The 21,894-nt window shown below is 39.2% G+C and overlaps 1 protein-coding gene across 3 annotated transcripts in view; it reads right to left on the bottom strand.

Annotated features, from left to right (window-relative positions):
* The window catches only part of SPAG6 (sperm associated antigen 6), a 72,694-nt gene that overhangs the window by 12,839 nt on the left and 37,961 nt on the right, over positions 1–21,894 (bottom strand). For all 3 annotated transcript variants that reach the window (XM_070728116.1, XM_070728117.1, XM_070728118.1), the window contains 2 exons: positions 12,891–13,082; positions 3,117–3,233 (listed from right to left, as the gene is read on the bottom strand). In XM_070728116.1, coding sequence (XP_070584217.1) covers positions 3,117–3,233; positions 12,891–13,082 — 309 coding nt within the window. The remainder of the gene's footprint in view (positions 1–3,116; positions 3,234–12,890; positions 13,083–21,894) is intronic.

Below are 21,894 nucleotides of genomic sequence, written 5' to 3'. Positions count from 1 at the left end.
CTTGCCATGATACCGGGCATTCTCCGTTCGTTAACATTTTATTATAAATTTCTAATAATAATTCTCCCGTTACATGGAATGTTGCTTTATAGAATTCAATTGGGAAGCCATCTGGGCCTGGTGTTTTATTATTATTCTGTTTCATAATTGTTCTTTCCAATTCTTCTTTTGTTATTTCTTTGTTTAATATTTCTTTATCTTCTTTACTTATTAAATTGATTTTACATGTCTCTAAATATTTTAATATATCTTCTTCCTTAATATTTTCTTCACTATACAATTCTTTATAGTATTCTAATGCAATTTCTTTCTTTTTTTTTAACTGGTAATGTGTTATTTCTTTTTTATCTGTTAATTGTTGGATTAATTTCTTCTCTCTTTCTTTCCTCAATTTATACGATAGCCATCTGCCAGGTTTATTTGCGTGCTCAAATTGATTTTGTTTTACTTCTCTTAGTTTCTTAGTTACTTCTTCTATCTCTATTAATTCTAGTTTGTGTTTTATCAGCATAATTTGTTGCCTTATATTAGGGTTTCCTGGGTCTTTTTGGGATTCTTTTTCTAATTTTCCTAATTTAAATATCCACTCTTTTTGATTTTGTCTTTTTTCCTTGTTTTTTCTTGATTTATAGGCTATTGTTAAGCCTCTTTGATAGGCTTTTGCTGTATCCCATAAATTCTGGAGGGAGGTATCTGGATTGTTATTTTCTTTTAAAAATAATTTCATTTCTCTTTCAATCCAATCTATATATTCTTGTTTGCTTGCTTACAACAAGTTCAATGTGGTGTTAAGATTGCTCAAAGACTATCTACTTGGTTTATCACTGCAAAGGATGCAGTAAGGAAAAGGCAGCTGTGGTATCATAACAATGAAGATAAAATATAATAATGATTGATGGAAATCTGGGAAACATCCTTCCTAGGGAGATTTAAGGATACTACTTTCTGTAATCCTCAAAAGGAACTGAGATGATGAGCAGCACCTCTCTAGACTATACGGGCTATTTGTTCTGTACTGATGCAGTACCCATTTGTTAAAGCACAATAACCACAAATACCTGTTTGGATCCAGAAAGAAGGAAAAAAATACATTTCTGTACTTAAACAACACTGTGGAGGAATTTACAGTACTTTAATTCAGTTTGCACTATGAATATAAAATGTAAAGTTAATACTATAATAATGAGATGACCAATCGTATCTGACAAATATGATGTTATATTCACATTTCTACTAGTAAAGAAACAAGGCTATTTTAGTCTTATGCATGAAAACATACTTTACCTGAGTCAAAAAATATTATTTTTGAACTTGGTATCATTTAAAGTGAATCTAACAGCTTTGAAATACCAGGGATTAGGATTCCTTATTCATAATTATTTCTGTCTGCTTACCATATATTATACATTTGTTTATTCACTTAATGTAATACCATAATTTTCTTTGTAAAATCTTAAAAACACACAGATATAGTTTAAATTAATTTTGCTCTCTATGATTATTTCTAACATTTGACATTCATTAAGCAGTGATGTGGATCTATAATATTTAGCAGTCAGGATCAATTCAGCTGAGAACCTTCCATCAAACTATAACACAGACTGGTAAATAGAATGAATTCCTCTCCTGTACCTCACCAAAGATGGTCCACCTCTTATGTAAAGCTACAAAAGCAGGGCTTCAATGGATACTAATGTTCATTCCAACTCAACCTTCTGCTGAATTAGAAACCCACAAACCCAAATAAACCAATTAAATCCACCCACTTTAAGATATTCTGTGGTCAGAGTCAACCACAGCTGGGAGATACAATAGGATGACCTCTTCTTATAAAAATAGATATGTATTACTCACAGACCAAAGTCAGATTCAATTTCATATGTTTTATTCTAAACTACTGAGATACTATATTGCCATGATGGCGAACCTATGGCACTCATACCAGAAGTGGCACATAGAGCCGTCTCTCCAAGCTCATCAAGTGTTGCCTGCTGCTTCCAGGTGCACGCATACATACCAGGAAGCTCCTGTTCCGATTTCTGGTGCTCTCAAATGTGCACTGGACAGCTGGTTTTTGCACATGTGGGAGCACCAGAAATCGGAACAGGAGCTTCCTGGTATGTATGCGTGCACCTGGAAGCTGAGCTTTCAGTTTCTGGTATGCACATGCATGCTGGCCAGCTGATCTTTGCACATTCATGCATGCCAGAAACAAGACTATCAGGTGACCAGCATGCATGTGCATGCTGGACACAAGACGATCAGGGGAAACTGCTCTTCCAGTTTCCAGTGCTTCCATGCATGCACATGGTGGAGCTGCTCTTCCAGTTTCCAGTGCTCCTGCTCGCGTGCATGCACACTCCCATTACAGTACTTGGTGCCGAGAAGGTTCACCAACACTGTTTTAGTGTAATAGAGCTAATAATTAAATAAATGGAAATACTTCTCTTTAAAAGCAATTGACAATTTTTTATGATAAAAAGCAAAAAAGTTGCTTAGCTTTCATGCTTTCTTTTTTTATTCTCTATTAAACACTCTGAGACCATCCAGGTGGGATGGATTACAAGGCAAATGATCACTGAGCAATCAGAGTGGCACTGAGTGATGAGATTTGCAATCTATCAGAAGGGGTGAGTCCACTGGCATTCTATTCCTTCTTGGGTATAAAGGCATAGAGCCTAATTAACAAACCTGCTGATAAAACAAACAGCTTTTTAGCAGGGATTCTGGCCTGCTATCCATTACAATCTGAATCTAAAATCTGGTCCTTAATAGCTATGCTCATTCAACCCAATAAGTTCTTTTGTGACTCTTGAACTGTTGTTTTTGAGATTGTTAGGCCAATATAAATAGTATGGCTACTTTTGCTTAATGTACAAAACAGGTTACTTTAACTCTCTGATCTAGGGCAAACAGAGACAATGAACTTAGGTACAGCTAGTTAAACAGTTACTGAACCTCCCTCCCTCCCTCCCCCAAAGCAGCCTCTGAAAAATCCCAACTAAAAAGGGGAAATGGCAAAAATGGAACAATACAAACCAAATAGTCCAGGAAGTTTTCTTCTGACAGCTGCCACCATTCTTAAGAAGGAATATTGATCTTGGACTGATTCTTACCTTGCTGAACTGACCAACTATATGTTTCAGGATATTGGGGGGAGCATCATGTAGCAAGGGCTCAAGAGCTGACAGATGAGTACACTTCTGTAAAATATTCTTCAAGGCTTTCTTAGCCTATCAAAATACAAAATGTCCTCAGTAAGTCATCAACAGACAAAGACAATTATAAAATTAAATTTGCATTATTTTTGCAAGACAAAAATTTAATAACTTTTTTCCAAGTGCAATACTTGAAACATACACCTTGCAAATGCTTAAAAGTTATGTTGGAAGATAGAAACATAGAAACATAGAAACATAGAAGTCTGACGGCAGAAAAAGACCTCATGGTCCATCTAGTCTGCCCTTATACTATTTTCTGTATTTTATCTTAGGATGGATATATGTTTATCCCAGGCATGTTTAAATTCAGTTACTGTGGATTTATCTACCACATCTGCTGGAAGTTTGTTCCAAGGATCTACTACTCTTTCAGTAAAATAATATTTTCTCATGTTGCTTTTGATCTTTCCCCCAACTAACTTCAGATTGTGTCCCCTTGTTCTTGTGTTCACTTTCCTATTAAAAACACTTCCCTCCTGGACCTTATTTAACCCTTTAATATATTTAAATGTTTCGATCATGTCCCCCCTTTTCCTTCTGTCCTCCAGACTATACAGATTGAGTTCATTAAGTCTTTCCTGATACGTTTTATGCTTAAGACCTTCCACCATTCTTGTAGCCCGTCTTTGGACCCGTTCAATTTTGTCAATATCTTTTTGTAGGTGAGGTCTCCAGAACTGAACACAGTATTCCAAATGTGGTCTCACCAGCATTCTATATAGTGGGATCATAATCTCCCTCTTCCTGCTTGTTATACCTCTAGCTATGCAGCCAAGCATCCTACTTGCTTTTCCTACCGCCTGACTGCACTGTTCACCCATTTTGAGACTGTCAGAAATCACTACCCCTAAATCCTTTTCTTTTGAAGTATTTGCCAACACTGAACTGCCAATACAATACTCAGATTGAGGATTCCTTTTCCCCAAGTGCATTATTTTACATTTGGAAACATTAAACTGCAGTTTCCATTGCTTAGACCATTTATCTAGTAAAGCTAAATCATTTACCATATTACAGACGCCTCCAGGAATATCAACCCTATTGCACACTTTAGAGTCATCGGCAAATAGGCAAACCTTCCCTACCAAACCTTCCCCTATGTCACTCACAAATATATTAAAAAGAATAGGACCCAGAACAGATCCTTGTGGCACACCGCTTGTAACCTGACTCTGCTCAGAATACTCGCCATTAACAATAACTCTCTGATGTCTACGCTTCAGCCAGCTGCAAATCCATTGAACTATCCAGGGATTAAGTCCAATCTTCACTAATTTATCTATCAGCTCTTTATGTGGAACAGTATCAAAGGCTTTGCTGAAGTCCAGGTAGGCAATATCCACGGCACCACCTTCATCCAACACCTTTGTGACATAGTCAAAGAAATCAATGAGATTAGTCTGACATGATTTGCCTTCAGTAAAGCCATGCTGATTTGGGTCTAATAAGTTATTGTTTTTTAGGTGCTGATTTATCCTCTTTTTGAGTAGAGTCTCCATCATTTTAACTACAACTGATGTCAAGCTAACTGGCCTGTAGTTACCAGCTTCTTCTCTACTGCCCTTCTTGTGAATAGGCACAACACTGGCCATTCTCCAATCCTCAGGAACTTCTCCTGTTAACAAGGATTGGTTAAACAAATCAGTCAGGGGGGTAGCAATGACAGATCTGAGTTCTTTAAGAACTCTGGGGTGGATGCCATCTGGACCCATTGCCTTATTTATCTTTAATCGTTCAAGTTCTTCTAAGACATCGGCTTCTAAGATCACTGGAGCTGAATCCGTACAGCTGGAAGCAATGCTATATCCCTCTATAGTATTATTTTGTAAGGTGTCTTTTGAGAAAACTGAACAGAAGTAGCTATTAAAATGGTCAGCGATCTCCTTATTCCCATTAATGCATGTATTATTCCCGGTACTAAGCTTCGTGATGCCGCAGTTTTTCTTCTTCTTATCATTAATATATCTGAAGAAGGTTTTATCCCCCTTCTTTACAGATTTGGCAATTTCTTCCTCTTTTGAGGCTTTAGCAGCATATATTATCTGTTTCGCCTCCTTCTGTCTCATTTTATATACCTCCCTATCAGCTATACTTCCAGACTCTTTATACCTCCTATAGGCAGCCTTTTTTTCATTGACTATAGCCCTTACATCATTGCTAAACCATAGCGGTTTCTTCTTCCTTTTACCTTTAGTTATTTGTCTTACATACAGTCCAGTGGCTTTTAAGATGGCCTTTTTTAATACAGTCCACTGGATGCTCGCTCCTGCCATTTTATCCCTCCCCTTTAATTCATTATCTAAATATTCTCCCATTGCATTAAAATTTGTTTTTCTGAAATCCAATACTTTGGTTGCATTATAGGATTGCTCACAATGAGTTTTTACATCAAACCACAAACATAGATGGTCACTGCAACCTAAATTTTCTCCCACCTTGACATCTGAAACCCAATTCCCATTCGTAAAAACTAAATCTAGAATATTCTCCCCTCTAGTTGGTGTCTTAACCAGCTGTGCCAGAGCTGCTCCTGTAAAGGCCTCTACTATATTCTTACTTTTGCATGTAAGGGCACTGGGGATATTCCAGTCAACATCAGGCATGTTGAAATCACCCATAACCACAATATCTCCCTTTACTGCCATTTGGGTAATTTCATCCACCATCTTGTTGTCATATTCCTCGGATTGCCCTGGAGGCCTATAGATCACCCCAATTCTAATGACAGAACCTTCTTTATTTTGCATGCAAATCCAGAGAGTCTCTAGATCTTGACACGTATTTTGAATTAGTGTTGTTTTTAGACTTTCTTTAATATAAATGGCTACTCCACCTCCCCTTCTCTCTATTCTATCCTTCCTATACAGTGTATATCCTGGTATGGATATTTCCCATTCATTAGAATCCTTAAACCATGTCTCAGTTATGGCAACCAGGTCCAAATTATCTCTAGATATTATGGCCATTAATTCACAGAGCTTGTTGCTCAAGCTTCGAGCATTTGTGCACATTACCCGAAGAACATTATTTTCGTTATTAGTTTGCCCCTTAGCATTATTTATTTTATTATTTATAGCATTATTTATTTTATTTATTTATTTATTTATTATTTAGATTTGTATGCCGCCCCTCTCCGCAGACTCGGGGCGGCTCACAACAAAGTGAAACAATTTACAACAAATCTAGATTACAGTTTAAAAATATTTTAAAAACCCCATATATAAAAAACATATTAATATACATTAATTGAGGGTTTTTTGAATGCCAATCATGATAACCATATTTTTATTTTTGATTATGTGGGTTTCATTTTGTAGTTCTGGTGAATTTAGAAGTTCAAATACTCATTCTATTGTTAGAAACCAATTTTTTTGGTTCCTAGTGTATCAATACCAAAGAAAGACAAAGGGAAACCTATTCATGCTCTAACCATAACTACGTAGTTCAAAAATAGTTGCAAGTTGTTTAAACCTGAATGTTATACTAATTAAAGTATTAGGTTACATGGACATAAAGAAAATAGACTGGCTAATATTTGAAATGATTTGATAAATGCTATCATTTATTAGTACAGCATTCACCAAAAAAAACGGTCCTACATGCATAACTGCCAGAGTTATGTGTGCACACAGGCCTATCTCAAAGATATGATTCATAGATACAAAGATTTGAATTTCATAGATTCCTTTATCAGTTGGTGTAAAACAACCTCCGGGCCATAATATAAGCAGCAGTCTGTGTGGTTTTATGTAAATAGGAAGATTCATATCATTCTATTCCATATGTCTGCTTTGCAGTAGCTATTAACAGGGCTGTTGTCATTATTATTATTGATCATCAGACAGTCAGCCAGATGTTCACACTGGATTTGGCATTTTTATCTACCTATCGAGTCCTTACCAAGGCCCTGGGATAGGCAGTTCAATGGTGTTACAGATATTATCGCAGGATAGAACTGTCCCAAGCTACATTTTGCAATTGACTTATGGCGAATTTGTCAATGTGAATGGTGTTGAAGTGGTACTCCAGTTGTTTTGGGATTGCACTCAAGGTGCCTATTAGCAATAGCACTTAGACTTATATACCACTTCACAATTTAGCATGCGTTTGCTCTCGCTCTTGTTCTCTCTTTCCCTCCCTCCTCCCTCCCTCTCTCCCTTCCTCTCTTTCTCTCTCTCCCCCCTCCCTCCCACTCTCTTTTTCTTCTGTCTCTTTCCCAGTGCTACTCTCCCTGCTTCTGTTCTTTATAGCAGCTGCTTCCAGATCTAATTTCAAAGGAAGAGTCCCCATCTTCTAGCTTATCCCTGGAAAATTAGTTATGAGCTGTATATCAGGAAAGGGGAGGCTTTAAAACAGAGAAATGCGAGGATGATCATTGGTTCATATCCCAAAATTCAAAGGTCTAAATTAGAGTGGGGGAGGGAAGATAATCTGTTCTACCCAGGATCCTAGTATTTGGCCCAAGGAACCAATATTTTTGCCACCAGAAGTTGAAATTCTAAATCAAAGCAACTATTACACTAGCATAAACACTAAAGGGGGCAAACCAGATAGATGGAATGTGAAAATGCTTTCTGGTGGAACATTGAAAGGTGCACACATAGAATATTTTAGGGTCACCACCTCCATAAAGATTGTTGTTCCTTGGAGATCAGGACTATTTTGTCACATTTCATTAAATGGTTAAAACTTTCCCTTTTGTTTAACTACATTAATCAACTAAACCATATTAGGCTAGTTTAAATAAGCTGCAAATATGAATTATAAAAACATAATAGCTGGGTTCATGTACCAAACTAAACCAAACTCCCCAAACCATATGAGGTTTATGGGGCCCAATAGATTAAGGCAATGTATGAGAAACCATTTGCATCTTCTGCAAATATCTTGAATTGCAAAACATTTGCAGTTAATTTCCTCTCAAATACTTTTATCATATACAGTATAATGAAACTACCAAAAAACCAAAACCAAACTGAACCTAGCATAAAGTGGCCAAGAAAGCAATTTCATGAAGATACTAGCAATGGGTAACATATGATAATAGGTTTGGATGGGGTATGAAAAAATATATTTCTATTTTCAGCTATGATATTTTGGCTGATATATATTCTCTCATGGATGATCCATTAGTTCTAGGGATTGACACCAATTTACCAAAGCAAAGAGGGTTCAACCCATCAAAAAAAATCTCTTTCCATTGTCTACTCCATGTGCTGCACTGAAGAGAAGCAGGGTAATGGCTTGTAAAGCAAATATGCCGGTAGTACTAAAAAAGATTGGAAGAGGATCTGAGCACTTCTATGAGATTTCCATATGGTTCTGCAAAACAAGTGCGGTATTTAATTCTGAACTGATGTGGTCCCAAAAGATTTATCCCTTTCTGCCATGAAATATACATTCTGAAGTGGGTTCTGAAGAGTACTTGAAGAAAAGTAGAATCTGGAGAATAGAATATATGAGCTATAAAACTTTAGCAGGCCATATAGCACTATGCTAGCTGTACCATGAGGACTAGGAAATTTTCTCTATACTTCGGCTAACAAAGTTTGGTCCCAGTGCACACCAAATGTCATCAGCTTGAGCCTGCTCTGCACAGATACATGGGGCAACTAGCATATGCCCTCCCCCTTCTGACCATTAAAAGTTATGAGTGGGTATGACTGTAATATTGAGTGATGATTGTGTATTACTGCTTGTTTTTAAGATAATGAGTTTTAGCCATAATTTTAATTATTAGATTTGTATTTATATTGTGTTATTGTTGTTGTGAGCTGCCCCGAGTCTCCGGAGAGGGGCGGCACACAAGTCTAATAAATTATTATTATTATTATTATTATTATTATTATTACTACTACTACTATTATTATTATTATTATTATTATTATTATTATTATTATTAGGCACATCTCTCAGCATGTTACAGTCCATGAGAATAAAACATTAAAATTAATATTTCAATATTTTATTATTGGTTTCCATTATGATTTTAGCTGAATAACGGTGAGAAAAAGTATGCTCTGTAGCCTAGAAAATTAATAAATCAACTCTCACATAGAAACACCTTCATACATAGAAGGAGAGGGAAAGCAACTATATGGATTCTTAAAGTTTTATGTAGTTTTGAATATTTCTAGGGTGAAGAATGTAATTTACATTTTTTATTATTTTTAATGTGTCACTCTCTGACTAGCACACTTCTATACACATTGATTTGTATATTATATACTAGCTCCTCTTGACAAAAGGAAGCAAAAGTCTGGAGAGGCCTCAAAACTTTCCATGACTCATGCAGTATGATGTCACATCCCTTGTAACAGAAATGGTAAATACCAACAGTGATCTTAACTGTGTTTTTCTTGGAAAGAAGGCCCAATTGAGAAGTCACTGAGCACTTGGGGGAGCTATTTCCATGTAGCTTAGCCCCTGGCTGTTTTGATTATGGCTGGTCCACAAAAAAATCAGAATGAGGTGACAGGAGTCTTCACTTCAAATGAAGATGGGGTGATTATATTTGTTGAAGTTTCCCACAACTTGTTGAAGTTACCACAACTTTCTGCTAGCTCTAGTTTTCACTGGAGTTTATTCTTATGCACTTGATTTCAACTAGAAGTCATTTCTACTAGGTCAAGCTTCATCTCATTCTAAATTGCATATCAACTGGACCAAAGTTTAGAATAAACCTCATAAATTGGAGAAAAAATAGTTTATGTCTAAAAGCCATATGTGGTTTTAAACCCACATTTTGTGATCTACAAATATATGTCCTCAGTCTAAATCTGGAAATAACTTGTAGTAATATAGAATTTGCCCTGAACCACAGATTTTCAGTAGGAGGTACTGTTGCTTAGTATCCCGCAAGGTTGTAAATTATACAAGACCTTGGGAAGAAGCTGCCAGACCGAAAAGATAGGGTTAGATAACACAGTGATTTTTAACCTTTTTTGAGCCGCGACACATTTTTTACATTTTAAAATCCTGGGGCACACCACCAACCAAAATGACACAAAATGACACCCTAAGACACTTTTCTCTCTTTTCCCATTCCTGTCTCCTCCCCACGCTTGTGTGTGTGTGTGTGTGTGTGTGTGTGTGTGTGTGTGTGTGTCCCCAAAAACAGGTGAGGGTTGGGGGTTTTTCCTCTTATTCTTTGGGTGCTTTTTATCATATGCTTTAAATCAAGAGTCACTTCTCTTTCTCTTTTGTTTCTCTCTCTTTCCTCTCATTCTCTGTCTGACTCAATCATTTTCTCATTTCTCTTTTTTCCTCCCCTTTTTGCTCATTTCTCTCTCTCTTTCTCTCTTGCTTTCTTTCTCTCTCACTCTTTCTCTATCTCTTTCTCTCTCTCTCTCTTTCTCTCTTTTCTTTCTCTCTCTTGCTTTCTCTCTCTCTCTCTTTCTCCCTTTCTTTCTACCTCTCTCTTTCTTTCTCTCTCTCTATCACTCTCTCTCTCACTCAGCAAAAAGTTGCAAGACTGGAACCTGAGCTTCCTTTTTCGCGGCACACCTGACCATGTCTCACGGCACACTAGTGTGCCACGGCACACTGGTTGAAAAACACTGAGATAACATATAAAAAGAATTCCAAGTCCAATGAATCTTGCTTCCTTGTCACTCTAAAATAGAATACTCCACCACCACCCCAAAAAAAAATTAAGCACCCTGTGAAATGTACTTATAAAGTGCAGTTTGGTATCTATTTTATTTGCAAAAATGGCAAAGAGCTTGTACTAATTATTTAATCTATGCAACTTAACAGTACAATTTGGCATTATAGTTCTAACTGACATCTCTTCTCCGATACCTTGCTACTACTAATCTTAATACCAATATTAAATGAGTAATTTGCAATAAAATATACAAGGAGCATTTCCAACAAGTTAGGGACTCCTAATCTTCAGGAAGGTCATGTGACAGCAATGCAATGAGATCACCTGAACAATCATGATTAAAATATTACAGCCCCTAGCACACCCTAGATGGTATTTTTAAGAAATCTAAGAAAATGAGAACAGGAGAAACCTGTGCAGTAAGCCATTATTATTCCATTATTAACTCTTCTGACATAGTCATGAAGAAATGCCCCAAATTGTGACTTAACTGTCAAATTTTTAGTGACATTTCCAAAGACTGATATTACAAACGTTGCTGGAAGAGCTTGAAAACAACTATGAGTTATTCATTTATATTCAATCTACCTTTCCTCAAAGCTTAAAAAGAAGCAACAGCATTTCAAGTTTATAAAATTGTATTGAGTTTTTAAAAGTGTAAAATGTTCTGACTTATATAATCAGATTAGCAAGATGCCTTAATAATTAAAAATATTAAACTTTCATAATACCTATCATATATAAAATGTAACAAAAATAGCAGAATTAAACTCACTAAAGTTGAACATTACATTTAAAAGTTGAAATAAATAACAGCAACAATGTCATTCTTACATATGGTAAGTCCTGCACAGAAACCCCCATAAAGCTCTGAGGCCTTTTTTTAAAAAAAATTATGGGTTTTTAGCTTTCTAATTATTGAATTTGTATTATATATTGTTTTCTGTTGCTGTTGTGAGCCACCCCGAGTCTGCGGAGAGGGGCGGCATACAAATAAAATAAATAAATAAATACTCTTCTCAGGATTTGAAAGCCGTGTTAGGAGGCAGGAAAAAGAACTGGGCAAGCACTATGATCCAGCAATAGAGCACAAGGTTTTGGGTGCATTAGGTCCCAGAGGCCTGAAAAACTGTTGGCTTGAAATCCTGGAGACCAGTTGCCGGTGGCATCAGCAATACCACATTAAACAATCCAGTGAGTTCAGTCAGTTTAAAGCAGAATCTATGGAATTCAATAACAACTCATCGGGATTCCTGAGCCTCCCATTATTTAATGGGAATACAGGTATTATGGCATAATTAGAACATAGGTTCTCCTCTAATATCCTCTGCAATTCTATATGAAGTATGCATGCATGATTTATCATTAATTCCATGGTCACTAATATCATCATTCATACACATGTTTATACCTAGCTAAATAAAGCCAACTCAGTTCATCAGTTAGGTTTTCATATGTGTGGCTCATATGTAAAGTTTCAAACATGTATAGTGATAAAGCTAGATTTTTTTTAGAGATCTAAAGCTAAATTCTCAAGTTGCATTCTTCCTGCTAATCAAGAAGCGTTGTTCTCTAAATAATAAACCAGATTTCTCAAAAGTGATTCATCTAATGCTCCCTAGAAACATATTCAAACACTTCCACATTCCAATAGTTGTTCCACATTTCACTACACAGTAACCTCTAGGAAAATTTAGTTAGCCCATTCCTTCCAGTATGGGTATCATCATATTCAAAAATACTTCTGTACTACAATCTTAATATATTAACACTGATTTTATTGATATATTAACACTAATTTTATATTTTCCATTAAATAATAATAGGTATTAATCTTTGTGAGGATTATTTTTCTTTATTTTATCTAATTATTAGCTATATTATATCTGAAGGAACTGAAAGGCAAGTTATAATGTATAGAAATCAATACATCTAAAATTTACTGTACATTTCTAAATGAATCAATACATATATGCAGCTTGGCAGTTACACCTTAACTGAATGGGTCAGAGCCTCACTGTTTAAATTTAACAATAGTAAAAATGATGGAGCTCATTTACTTTGACCTGAAGATCTTCTGAACTTTCAGCTGCCATATACAGGGAAAGCAATACAGGTAAGACGCTAGCTACAGCAACAGCACGGGCATGTTCTGGAGTATGTCTCCCAATCTGTCCCAATGACCAAGCAGCTGCAGCCTTAATATGATCTTCTGGCTCTTCTGACAAGCAGATAGCTAGCTGTGGAACTCCCTGTAATATTAAACAAAAGCATAAAGCAGTATGAAAATAAACCAGATTTGGAGTATTGATACAAATTGCTATGTGCTCAGATAAGGCAAGTACGGCAGTGCTCATACAAAATATATCTTGTTTGTTCATAACCAATCCCTCTATATATACATTTCTCAGCGCAAAAAATAGGATAGGCAGATGTTATTTAAGGTGTTAAAGGTATCGTCATAAGATGTAAACTGTTCCTAGTGGAGCTGCCTTTTGCAATTATATTATTATTATTATCATCTTAATTCAATGTGAAGTCACAGTCATCACTTCTTTAATTTATTTTGGTCTTCATATACAGTATAACAATTCTTCCCAAGAAGCTAGCATATCATACTATTGCTGTAGTATATATGTATGTATCTAAGCAGCATGGCCTTTTGCAATTGACATATCAAAATTTTGTCAATGCACAGATTTTTCTGAGTTAATATTTTTTAATATAGCATCCCATATGCTGATAACCATAGGAACCACCATGACATAGGTATGTGTATATGTATGTATGTATGTACGTACACACATATGTATGTACTTATTTATGTATTTATTTACTTATTTAATTTTGACACCTATTCGCCCAAGGCAACTCAAGGCGGCTTATAGAATATAAAACCACCTTTATAGCATAATATTTCAACTTCAGCTTTCAGTTCTTTATACTTCTCCAATTCTTTGTTTTATCTTCTACTATCCTCTTTAATTACCCATGCTTTCTTCTTTACAACTTACAGCTGTATCTGGAGTGTTATGAACTGAGACCATCAGTCTGTCTTTGGAAATCCCATAATATTTTAACCTTTTGATTGTTTGGATTCTGCGTTCCATCAATTTTTCATTACTTACTAGTATGATAATGTTTACAGATGCCCCAATAAATCATTTTTTTACCGTTAGGTCCTTGTTTAGGATCAGTTAGTACAATCTTATCATTACTGAACACTACGAAATGTAAACTTCACTAAAATACTAAATCTGCTAGCTTAATGAGACATGAACATTAAGAGCTGACACTTTTATTGTTTTAAAAATGTTTCAGGGAGCAGATGCCACAAATGACACTCAAAGGAAAAATAATGCCAGCCTTTTTATCAGGGCTGAAAGTCCAAAGTTTCAGGTTTGCAACCAAGCTTCATCTTCCGCTGTCATTTCCGCTGTCTTGAGTCTCACTGAAAGGCATGTAAGGGTGAACACTTAATATATGAGATAGCTGCAAATTTCCTCCCATTTGCTTTTTCCTCCCCCATGTAGGAATATATTATATATTTGGTTCTTTCTCTTTTGTTCATTGCACACAATACATTTAAATATCACTTAATAAGTTATTCATGTGCACAGTGACCCTTACGGAATAGATTGGAATTTTCCTCGTCAGATTGCCTTATAGTCCTGCCAATTTTATAATTATGATACTTTCAGCCTACACACATATTCATAAATTAATGCATTTTATATCCACTAATAATAATTTTATGAGTTAAAAGAAATAGTATTATCTATATCTGTAATACAGAAAAAGTATTTAAATTTCATATTAGGACTGTCTAGAGAGCCTCTTGGAAGCTGAAAAACCTCACATACAAAATCTCACTTAAATATCTGCCCAGCTCAAATAAACAAGCATAGAAAATTGGCGTTGGTCTTACCTGATACGCCTCTTCTCAGGGGATAGAGCTAGCATTCAGAATGAGTTGCTCTTGTCCAATCAGAATGAGGACTGAGTCTGTCAATCATATTTGTGAAGCTCCATCAGAAGGAATAGACCAAAGTGCCAATTCGCAGAAAGACAAAAAGCTGGAACTGTCCAAAGTCCTGCCAACAACAGTCACTATAGGAATTAGACCGGTAAAAAGACAGGAGAATGCTAGCTCTAACCCATGAGAAGATGTGTATCAGATAAGATCAATGCCCCTTCTCCATGGTGGGTGGAGCTAGCATTCAGAATGTGACATACCAAAACCAGAATATCTCCGGGACCGCCTTCTGCCACACGAATCCCATCGACCGATTAGGTCCCACAGAGTTGGCCTTCTCCGGGTCCCGTTGACGAAACAATGTCGTCTGGCAGGACCCAGGGGAAGGGCCTTCTCTGTGGCGGCCCCAATCCTATGGAATCAACTCCCCCCAGAGATCAGGACTGCCCCCACCCTCCTTGCCTTTCGCAAACTGCTTAAAACCCACCTCTGCCATCAGGCATGGGGAAATTGATTCCCCCGGGCCACTCTGTTTTATGTATGGTTTGTCTGGGATGTATGACTGTTTTTTATATTCAGGGTTTTAAACTGTTTTTAATTATTGGATTTGTACTGTGTATTGTTGTTGTGAGCCACTCCAAGTCTTCGGAGAGGGGCGGCGTACAAATCAAATAAATAATAATAATTAATAATGATAATAATAATAATGTACATAGGCAGGAAAACACATGGTATCCCTACATAGGTTCTTTGTGTACCTGCTGCACAATTCTGAGACCAAAGGCCATCTCCGCTAATGCAAATGATTCAATTTTGTATTATGAAATAAATTGAATAGGTGACGCCCAGGTAGCCACCCAACACACATCCTCCAGGCCGCCGATGTTGCTGCACTGCAAATGGAATGTGCGGCGGCCTGGAGGAGGTGTGTCGGGTGGCTACCCAGGCGTCGCCTTCTTGAGCAGAAAGATCGTACATTTTCACAATCGTAGCCCAATCTGTCTACAGTCAAAGGCAAAATCTTGAGATCCAGAGAAACAGATAAAAACACCAGCAGCAGGACCTCTAATTTATGTATAGGAGATGTCTGGTTGATATAAATCTGGATAACCCTGCAAACATCCAGTGTGTGTCATTGGCGCTGTTGCAGATGAGCTGGATGTGGACAAAAGTTAGGGAGCATCAACTCCTTGGCCCTGTAGAACCACGAATTGATCTTAGGCATGTATGATGGATCTAGTCAAAGAACTAGAACATTTGTGGCATCTGCTCCCTGAAACATTTTTGAAAACAATAAAAATGTCAAGAGTGAAACACACACAAATCTTTGCAGATTGTGAGAGCTAAAAGCTCAGAAATCTGCTCACTGGGCCAACATAATTGCTAACAAGAAAGCCAACCTGTAGAACAACAACCTGATGCTGGCAGACCTCAGAAGTTCATAGGGGATATCCGTCAACGACTGCAATATAAAAGGTAAGTCCCAGATTGGGTACCAGTGAACCACCGGTGGATGAAGATTTGTTGCTCCCTCAGAAATCTCCATACTATGGGAAAGTGGGCCAAGGATTTGAAGCAACCACAGGAAAGGACTGATGACTGGGCCACCACCTGCCTCTGAAGGAGTTGGGGGAAAGATCCATGTCCATTCCCCACTGGAGGAATTTTAGGATCTTAGGGAAGCCTGGATGGTGGCGATGACATTGACATTATAGTCCATTCACCTTACAGAGCCCTGCTCAACTGCCAGGCGGTCAGCTGGTACCATTGGGAATCTGGGTGTATCAGCGCCCCCTAGTGGAGAGAGAGTCCAATGGTGGAATTCTGCACAGCAGAGATGTTGACAGTGTTTTCAGGTCAGCAAACCAGGGCCACGAAGGCCAATGCAGGGTCAAAAGGATCAGCTCCGCTCATTTCTCCAATGCCTTCTGGGCAGAATGGGCAGGGGGAAGGCATACAGAAGGCCCTGCAGTCAGGGTCCTCAGAGGGCGTTGATCCTCTCTGTTTCCCGAGATGGTAAATGAGAGAAAAATCTTGGCAGGCAGGCATTCTCTGGGGTCACAAATAGGTCAACAATCACATGACTGAAGCAGCTTGTGAGTCTGTGAAAGATGGCAGGATGTAGACGCCATTCTACCTGATCCACTGCAGTGCGGATGAGCCAATCTGCTTGGTTGTTGAAAATCCTGGAAATTTGTTCCGCTGAGATTGACAGAAGATGTTGCTTTGCCAATGTCCCAGTTTCATTGCCTCCCTCATCAGGGTCTTTGATCAAGTCCCCCCCCCTCGCTAGTTCACATGGGCCTTGTCTGTCATTTTGTCCATAAGCACAAGAACGTGCTGTCCAGAGATCAGCACTGGAAGTGCTTTAGGGCCAGGAATACTGTTTAGAATTCTAGCCAGTTGATGGAACATGTGGCCTCCATTGACGATCACTGACCCTAGGCAATGAGCCCTTGAGCACGGCACCAGGTAAGGGAGCGCCAGACCCCCAGAGAGACTAGGACCTTGGATGTTCAGATATTGGATATCTAATCACTCAGCCGGGTGGCGCAGGAGTTAAAGTGCAGCACTGCAGGCTACTTCAGCTAACTGCTAGCTGTAGTTCAGCAGTTCAAATCTCATCACTGGTTCAAGGTTGACTCATCCTTCCATCCTTCCCAGGTGGGTAAAATGAGAACCCAGATTGTTGGGGGCAATATGCTGATTCTGTAAACCGCTTAGAGGGGGCTGTAAAAGTACTGTGAAGTGGTATATACTGTAAATATAAATGCTATTGATATTGATATTGATGAATCACAGCCAGCTTTCTGGAAGAGCAAAAGGAACCATTAGAGATCCTAGAGCAGTGATGGCGAACCTTTTTTACCTTGGGTGCCGAAAGCTGGTGTGCATGTGTTATCGTGCAGGTGCAAGTGCCCACACCCATTATTCAATGCCTGGGGATGGCGAAAATGGCCTCCCACGCTCCCCCAGAGACCCTGGGTGCTGAAGGGATAGAATTGATTAATCCAGCCTACTCCCAGATACTACTTCCCTGAGTTTTTGGAGAAGGGCGGCATACAAATCTAAATCATAATCATAATCACTGCAAGAACCAGATTGTCGAGGCCCAATTGATCCCCAGAGGAACCCAGTATGGGCTGAGGGACAGATGGGACAACAGAGCAATTTTGCGTGGTCGGAATAACTGAGACCTGTTTGTCAGCCTGCACGCAGAGCTTCTCCCATGCCCAGTCCCTGTGCTGTTCATCCCTTTCAGCTACCCTAGACTGCCTGGAGGGCTCATAGGATCCTCTGGGTTGTGAGGAAGAACGCTGGTGATCCACTCTGGATTCAGGATGGGCCAACTTGCATTTGCGCTTCTCATGCAGTTTTGGGCTAGAGGTTGAAGCCATAGGGGTCCCCATTTTGGAAACTGCCAGCTGGTATCAGGACAAAATAGCTGCCTGGCAGTTGAATCAGTTTAGGTGGGCTGATAGGAAACTGGCCATTGGTGCTGATCTAGGGCTTGCCTTTGGCGGTTCAGGCACAGGCAGTGAAGAAACAGGAATTCCACCCCTTGTCACTTGCCTCAATTAGCTCAAGCCAGAGAACCTAGGTGGGGAATTTGCCTTTCCGCCAAGCAGCAAAGTGGTTCCCAAGATGAGGTATGGTCTCTATGTGCGAGCACAAAAGCTCCCCCACCTTATGCTGGGCTAAGAAGTTTGAACAGCCCTCATGTTACAGCGCCAGGAGGAAGAGGGTTTGATTCTTGTGGCTACTACTGCATAGCCTCTGAAATGGGCTGCTGCCTCACAGATTCTGCCTCAGATGGGAAAGGGAGCTCAAAATTCCCATGGCAGATCAGGCCACTAGGCACCTCATTGATCCAAATGCCATGTGAGGCAGCTAATGCTGCTGCGTCAAGAGCCACTGCCCCTGCAACACCCTGATGTTTCCAATGTGCAGGGAGAACCATTCAGTCTGGAACTGTATTTAATGGAATTTTGTAGATCAAAGTTAGCATTCTGAATGGAAGAAAAGAAGATATGCCTGTCCTCTCTGAGGACTGAGTCAAAACTGGCCAAGATGGTGGATGGAGCTTCACAAATATGATTGACAGTCCTCACTCTAATTTGACAAGGACAACCCATTCTAAATGCTAACTCCAACCATGGAAAAATTAAAAGATAATTAAGACCCTATTTTATAGCTTATACATTCAAGAAGGTTTCAGAAGAGCATGTTCCTTTTTTCAGATGGATTAGGTTTGGGTTTCTTTTCTACTGAATATAATTTTATATCAAAAAAATATCACAATAGAAACAAAACTCACACTCCGATGCAACAGATTATAACTAATTTATATATTCACATTTTAAAGCTAGACATCAAATATTTATTTTAATAAACCATTGGTAGTCTTCTTTTTGCTATTTGGAAAACGTAAGTCAATTAGCATCTCATGAAAATGCAAAAACTCTTGTCAGCTGGCGAACTAATCCATAATCATTTTCTAAATGAGCCAGGCCCAAAATTCTGCTATTTCCCTGCATTTCAAGTACAAGAAATAAGGTATCTGAGGTGATTGTACAATTTTATGAAATAATTGGTATTTTTGTTTTGGTAATATAAAAGGTTACCTTGTATAAGACACATACAAGCAAATTACATACTGTTTCCTTCATAATCTCTGTTCACTTAACATCTCTGGATATGTATGTGGAATGTTTTAAAGACAAATAATAGACTATTAATAAACAAACTAATCATGCCGGTAATATATTGTTGTTTTAATATCCCTTTGATTTTAGAGTCAGTATGAGAAATACATGTGTGATTAATAGAGTTGTTAATCAATAGGATATAAATACTGTGCTTATGTTTAAATGTACCTGGGTTGTACTATTATGTCAATGCCGTAGTGCAGTGATGGCGAACCTATGGCACGGATGCCACAGGTTGCACATGGAGCCGTATCTGCTGGCACATGAGCTGTTGCCCTAGCTCTGCTCCAACATGCATGTGTGTGCTGACCAGCTGATTTTTAGCTCACACAGAGGCTCTGGAGAGCATTTTTGGCTTCCAGAGAGACTCCAGGGGTATGGGGGAAGGCATTTTAATCCTCCTCCAGCTCCAGGGAAGCCTTTAGAGCAGACCTGGGTAAGGGGTGGCCCGCAGACTGCATCCGGCCCACCCGCTATCTGTGAGAGGAAGCCATGGAGTGTGGGGGGGGGAACAAGCGCCTCGAATGAACAGGACAAAAAAGCACCCACCAACAAGGCTCTCTTAGAGCCCCACCGTCGCAGGACAAATCGGGGTGGCCCTTTTTAGTCCCATTTTGCTGCAGGAAAGCAACAATCCCTCCTCCCTCACGGCTCTCTCCTCTCTGCGGTGCTGGACAAAAGGCAGCGGGTTGGGAGGGGGGCAGTTGCTGAGGCTCAGGGCGGCAGCGGCAGCAGCTCAACCATGGCGCAAACAGGTTGGGCAGCCAAGACCAGGGGCGGGGGGCAAACAACAGCCCAGAGGATAGGATGCAAGGGCAGAGGGCTTCATGCCATATTGGGTATTATTGTGCCATTAGTGTTATTGTGATAATGTGGGGGTGGGGCCAGCCGGGGGGGGCTTCTGGGGAGGGGGAGCACCAGTGAGGAAATGAAGGGAGGAGGGGGAGGAGAGTGGAGGGGCAAATAAATAAATAGGGAACAGGGAGGTTTGCGCTTTTTTTGTGTGTGTATTGGGGGGGGGGGGTAATTTGGGAGAAAGAAAACAAGGAAGATGATAGAACTGAGTTAATTATAGTAGTCCAGCCCTCTGAAACCATCCCAATTTCTCATGCGGCCCCATGGCAAAATTAATTGCCCACCCCTGCTTTAGAGCCTGGGAAGGATGAAACATAGCCTACTGGCCCCACCAGAAGTTGAAAAACATAGCTTCTGGCCTCTGGGGGTTGTGGAAAACTGTTTTTGTACGTCCCATGCACTGAATTATGGGTGTGGGCACTCATGTATGCACAACAGCACACGCACAAGCTCCTGAGGGGAAAAAAAGTTTGCGATCACTGCCATAGTGACTCAAATAATGGGATCAAAATTCTGTGTGTATATTTGTGTGTTTTATATACAGATAACTTTTATCATAAACAATACATGGAAAATCCAACATTTCAGAGTTTGTATAGCAAATTATCTGTATTGCCATACTTATTAGTTTATAAAGGTAAGTGGGCATACAAAAATATATATTTAATATTTATACTATTTATGGCCTACCTTCCCTTCAAAGAAAAATATACAGTGGTACCTCAGTTAACAACCACAATCCATTCTGGAAGGTTGGTTGTTAACCAAAATGGTCATTATCCGAAACAATTTTCCCCATAGGAAATAATGGAAATGGATTTAATTGGTTCCCAGCCTTTATTTCTTATGGGGAAAATTGAAAATTGAGGATTTTTTTCTGCCCCCCCCCCCCATTGTCCCTCACTCCCTCACTCCCCCCCTCCTTTACCTCTTGCCTCTCTGCCTTCATCCCCTAGCCAGGGGAGCAGCAAAGCGTTGCTTCGGCTATGACGAGGCAGGTGCTGAATTTGCTGGTCCCGGCGGCGGCTTCTCTTTGAGGACACCAGCGGTGGCGGCTTCTTTTCAGGGATAGCGGTGATGGCGGCGGGGACCTGGGGGCCTGGGCATGGATGTGATGTTCACGGTGCTGCTGTTCCTCGAAAGGAAGCTGCCGGAGCCGCTGCTACCACCACCAGCAGAGAGGCAAGAGGTAAAGAGGTAAGGAGAGGGGTGGGAGTGAGGACAATGGGGTAACATTTCGTATAATAACCAAAAATTTATGTTCGGTATTCGAATTTTCGTTTGCCGAAATTTTTGGTTGTTATCCGAAAAGTACACTAACCAAGGCGTTCATTAACCAAGGTACCACTGTATTTCATTGCCTTTCCTATTTATTCTCAAGTCAACCCTTTAAGACAGTATATAGACTGAGCAATTGGCCCAAGAGTGGCTGTTAACATCACAAAAAACTTTCTTACAAACATATTTGCCTTTGGCTAACGTTTTGTCCCTGATCTGTAAAAATGTTTATATGCACTTGAGCCA

Source organism: Erythrolamprus reginae, chromosome Z (assembly GCF_031021105.1).
Source record: "Erythrolamprus reginae isolate rEryReg1 chromosome Z, rEryReg1.hap1, whole genome shotgun sequence".
Taxonomy (NCBI): domain Eukaryota; kingdom Metazoa; phylum Chordata; class Lepidosauria; order Squamata; family Dipsadidae; genus Erythrolamprus; species Erythrolamprus reginae.
This window is presented reverse-complemented; position numbering and strand designations above follow the sequence as displayed.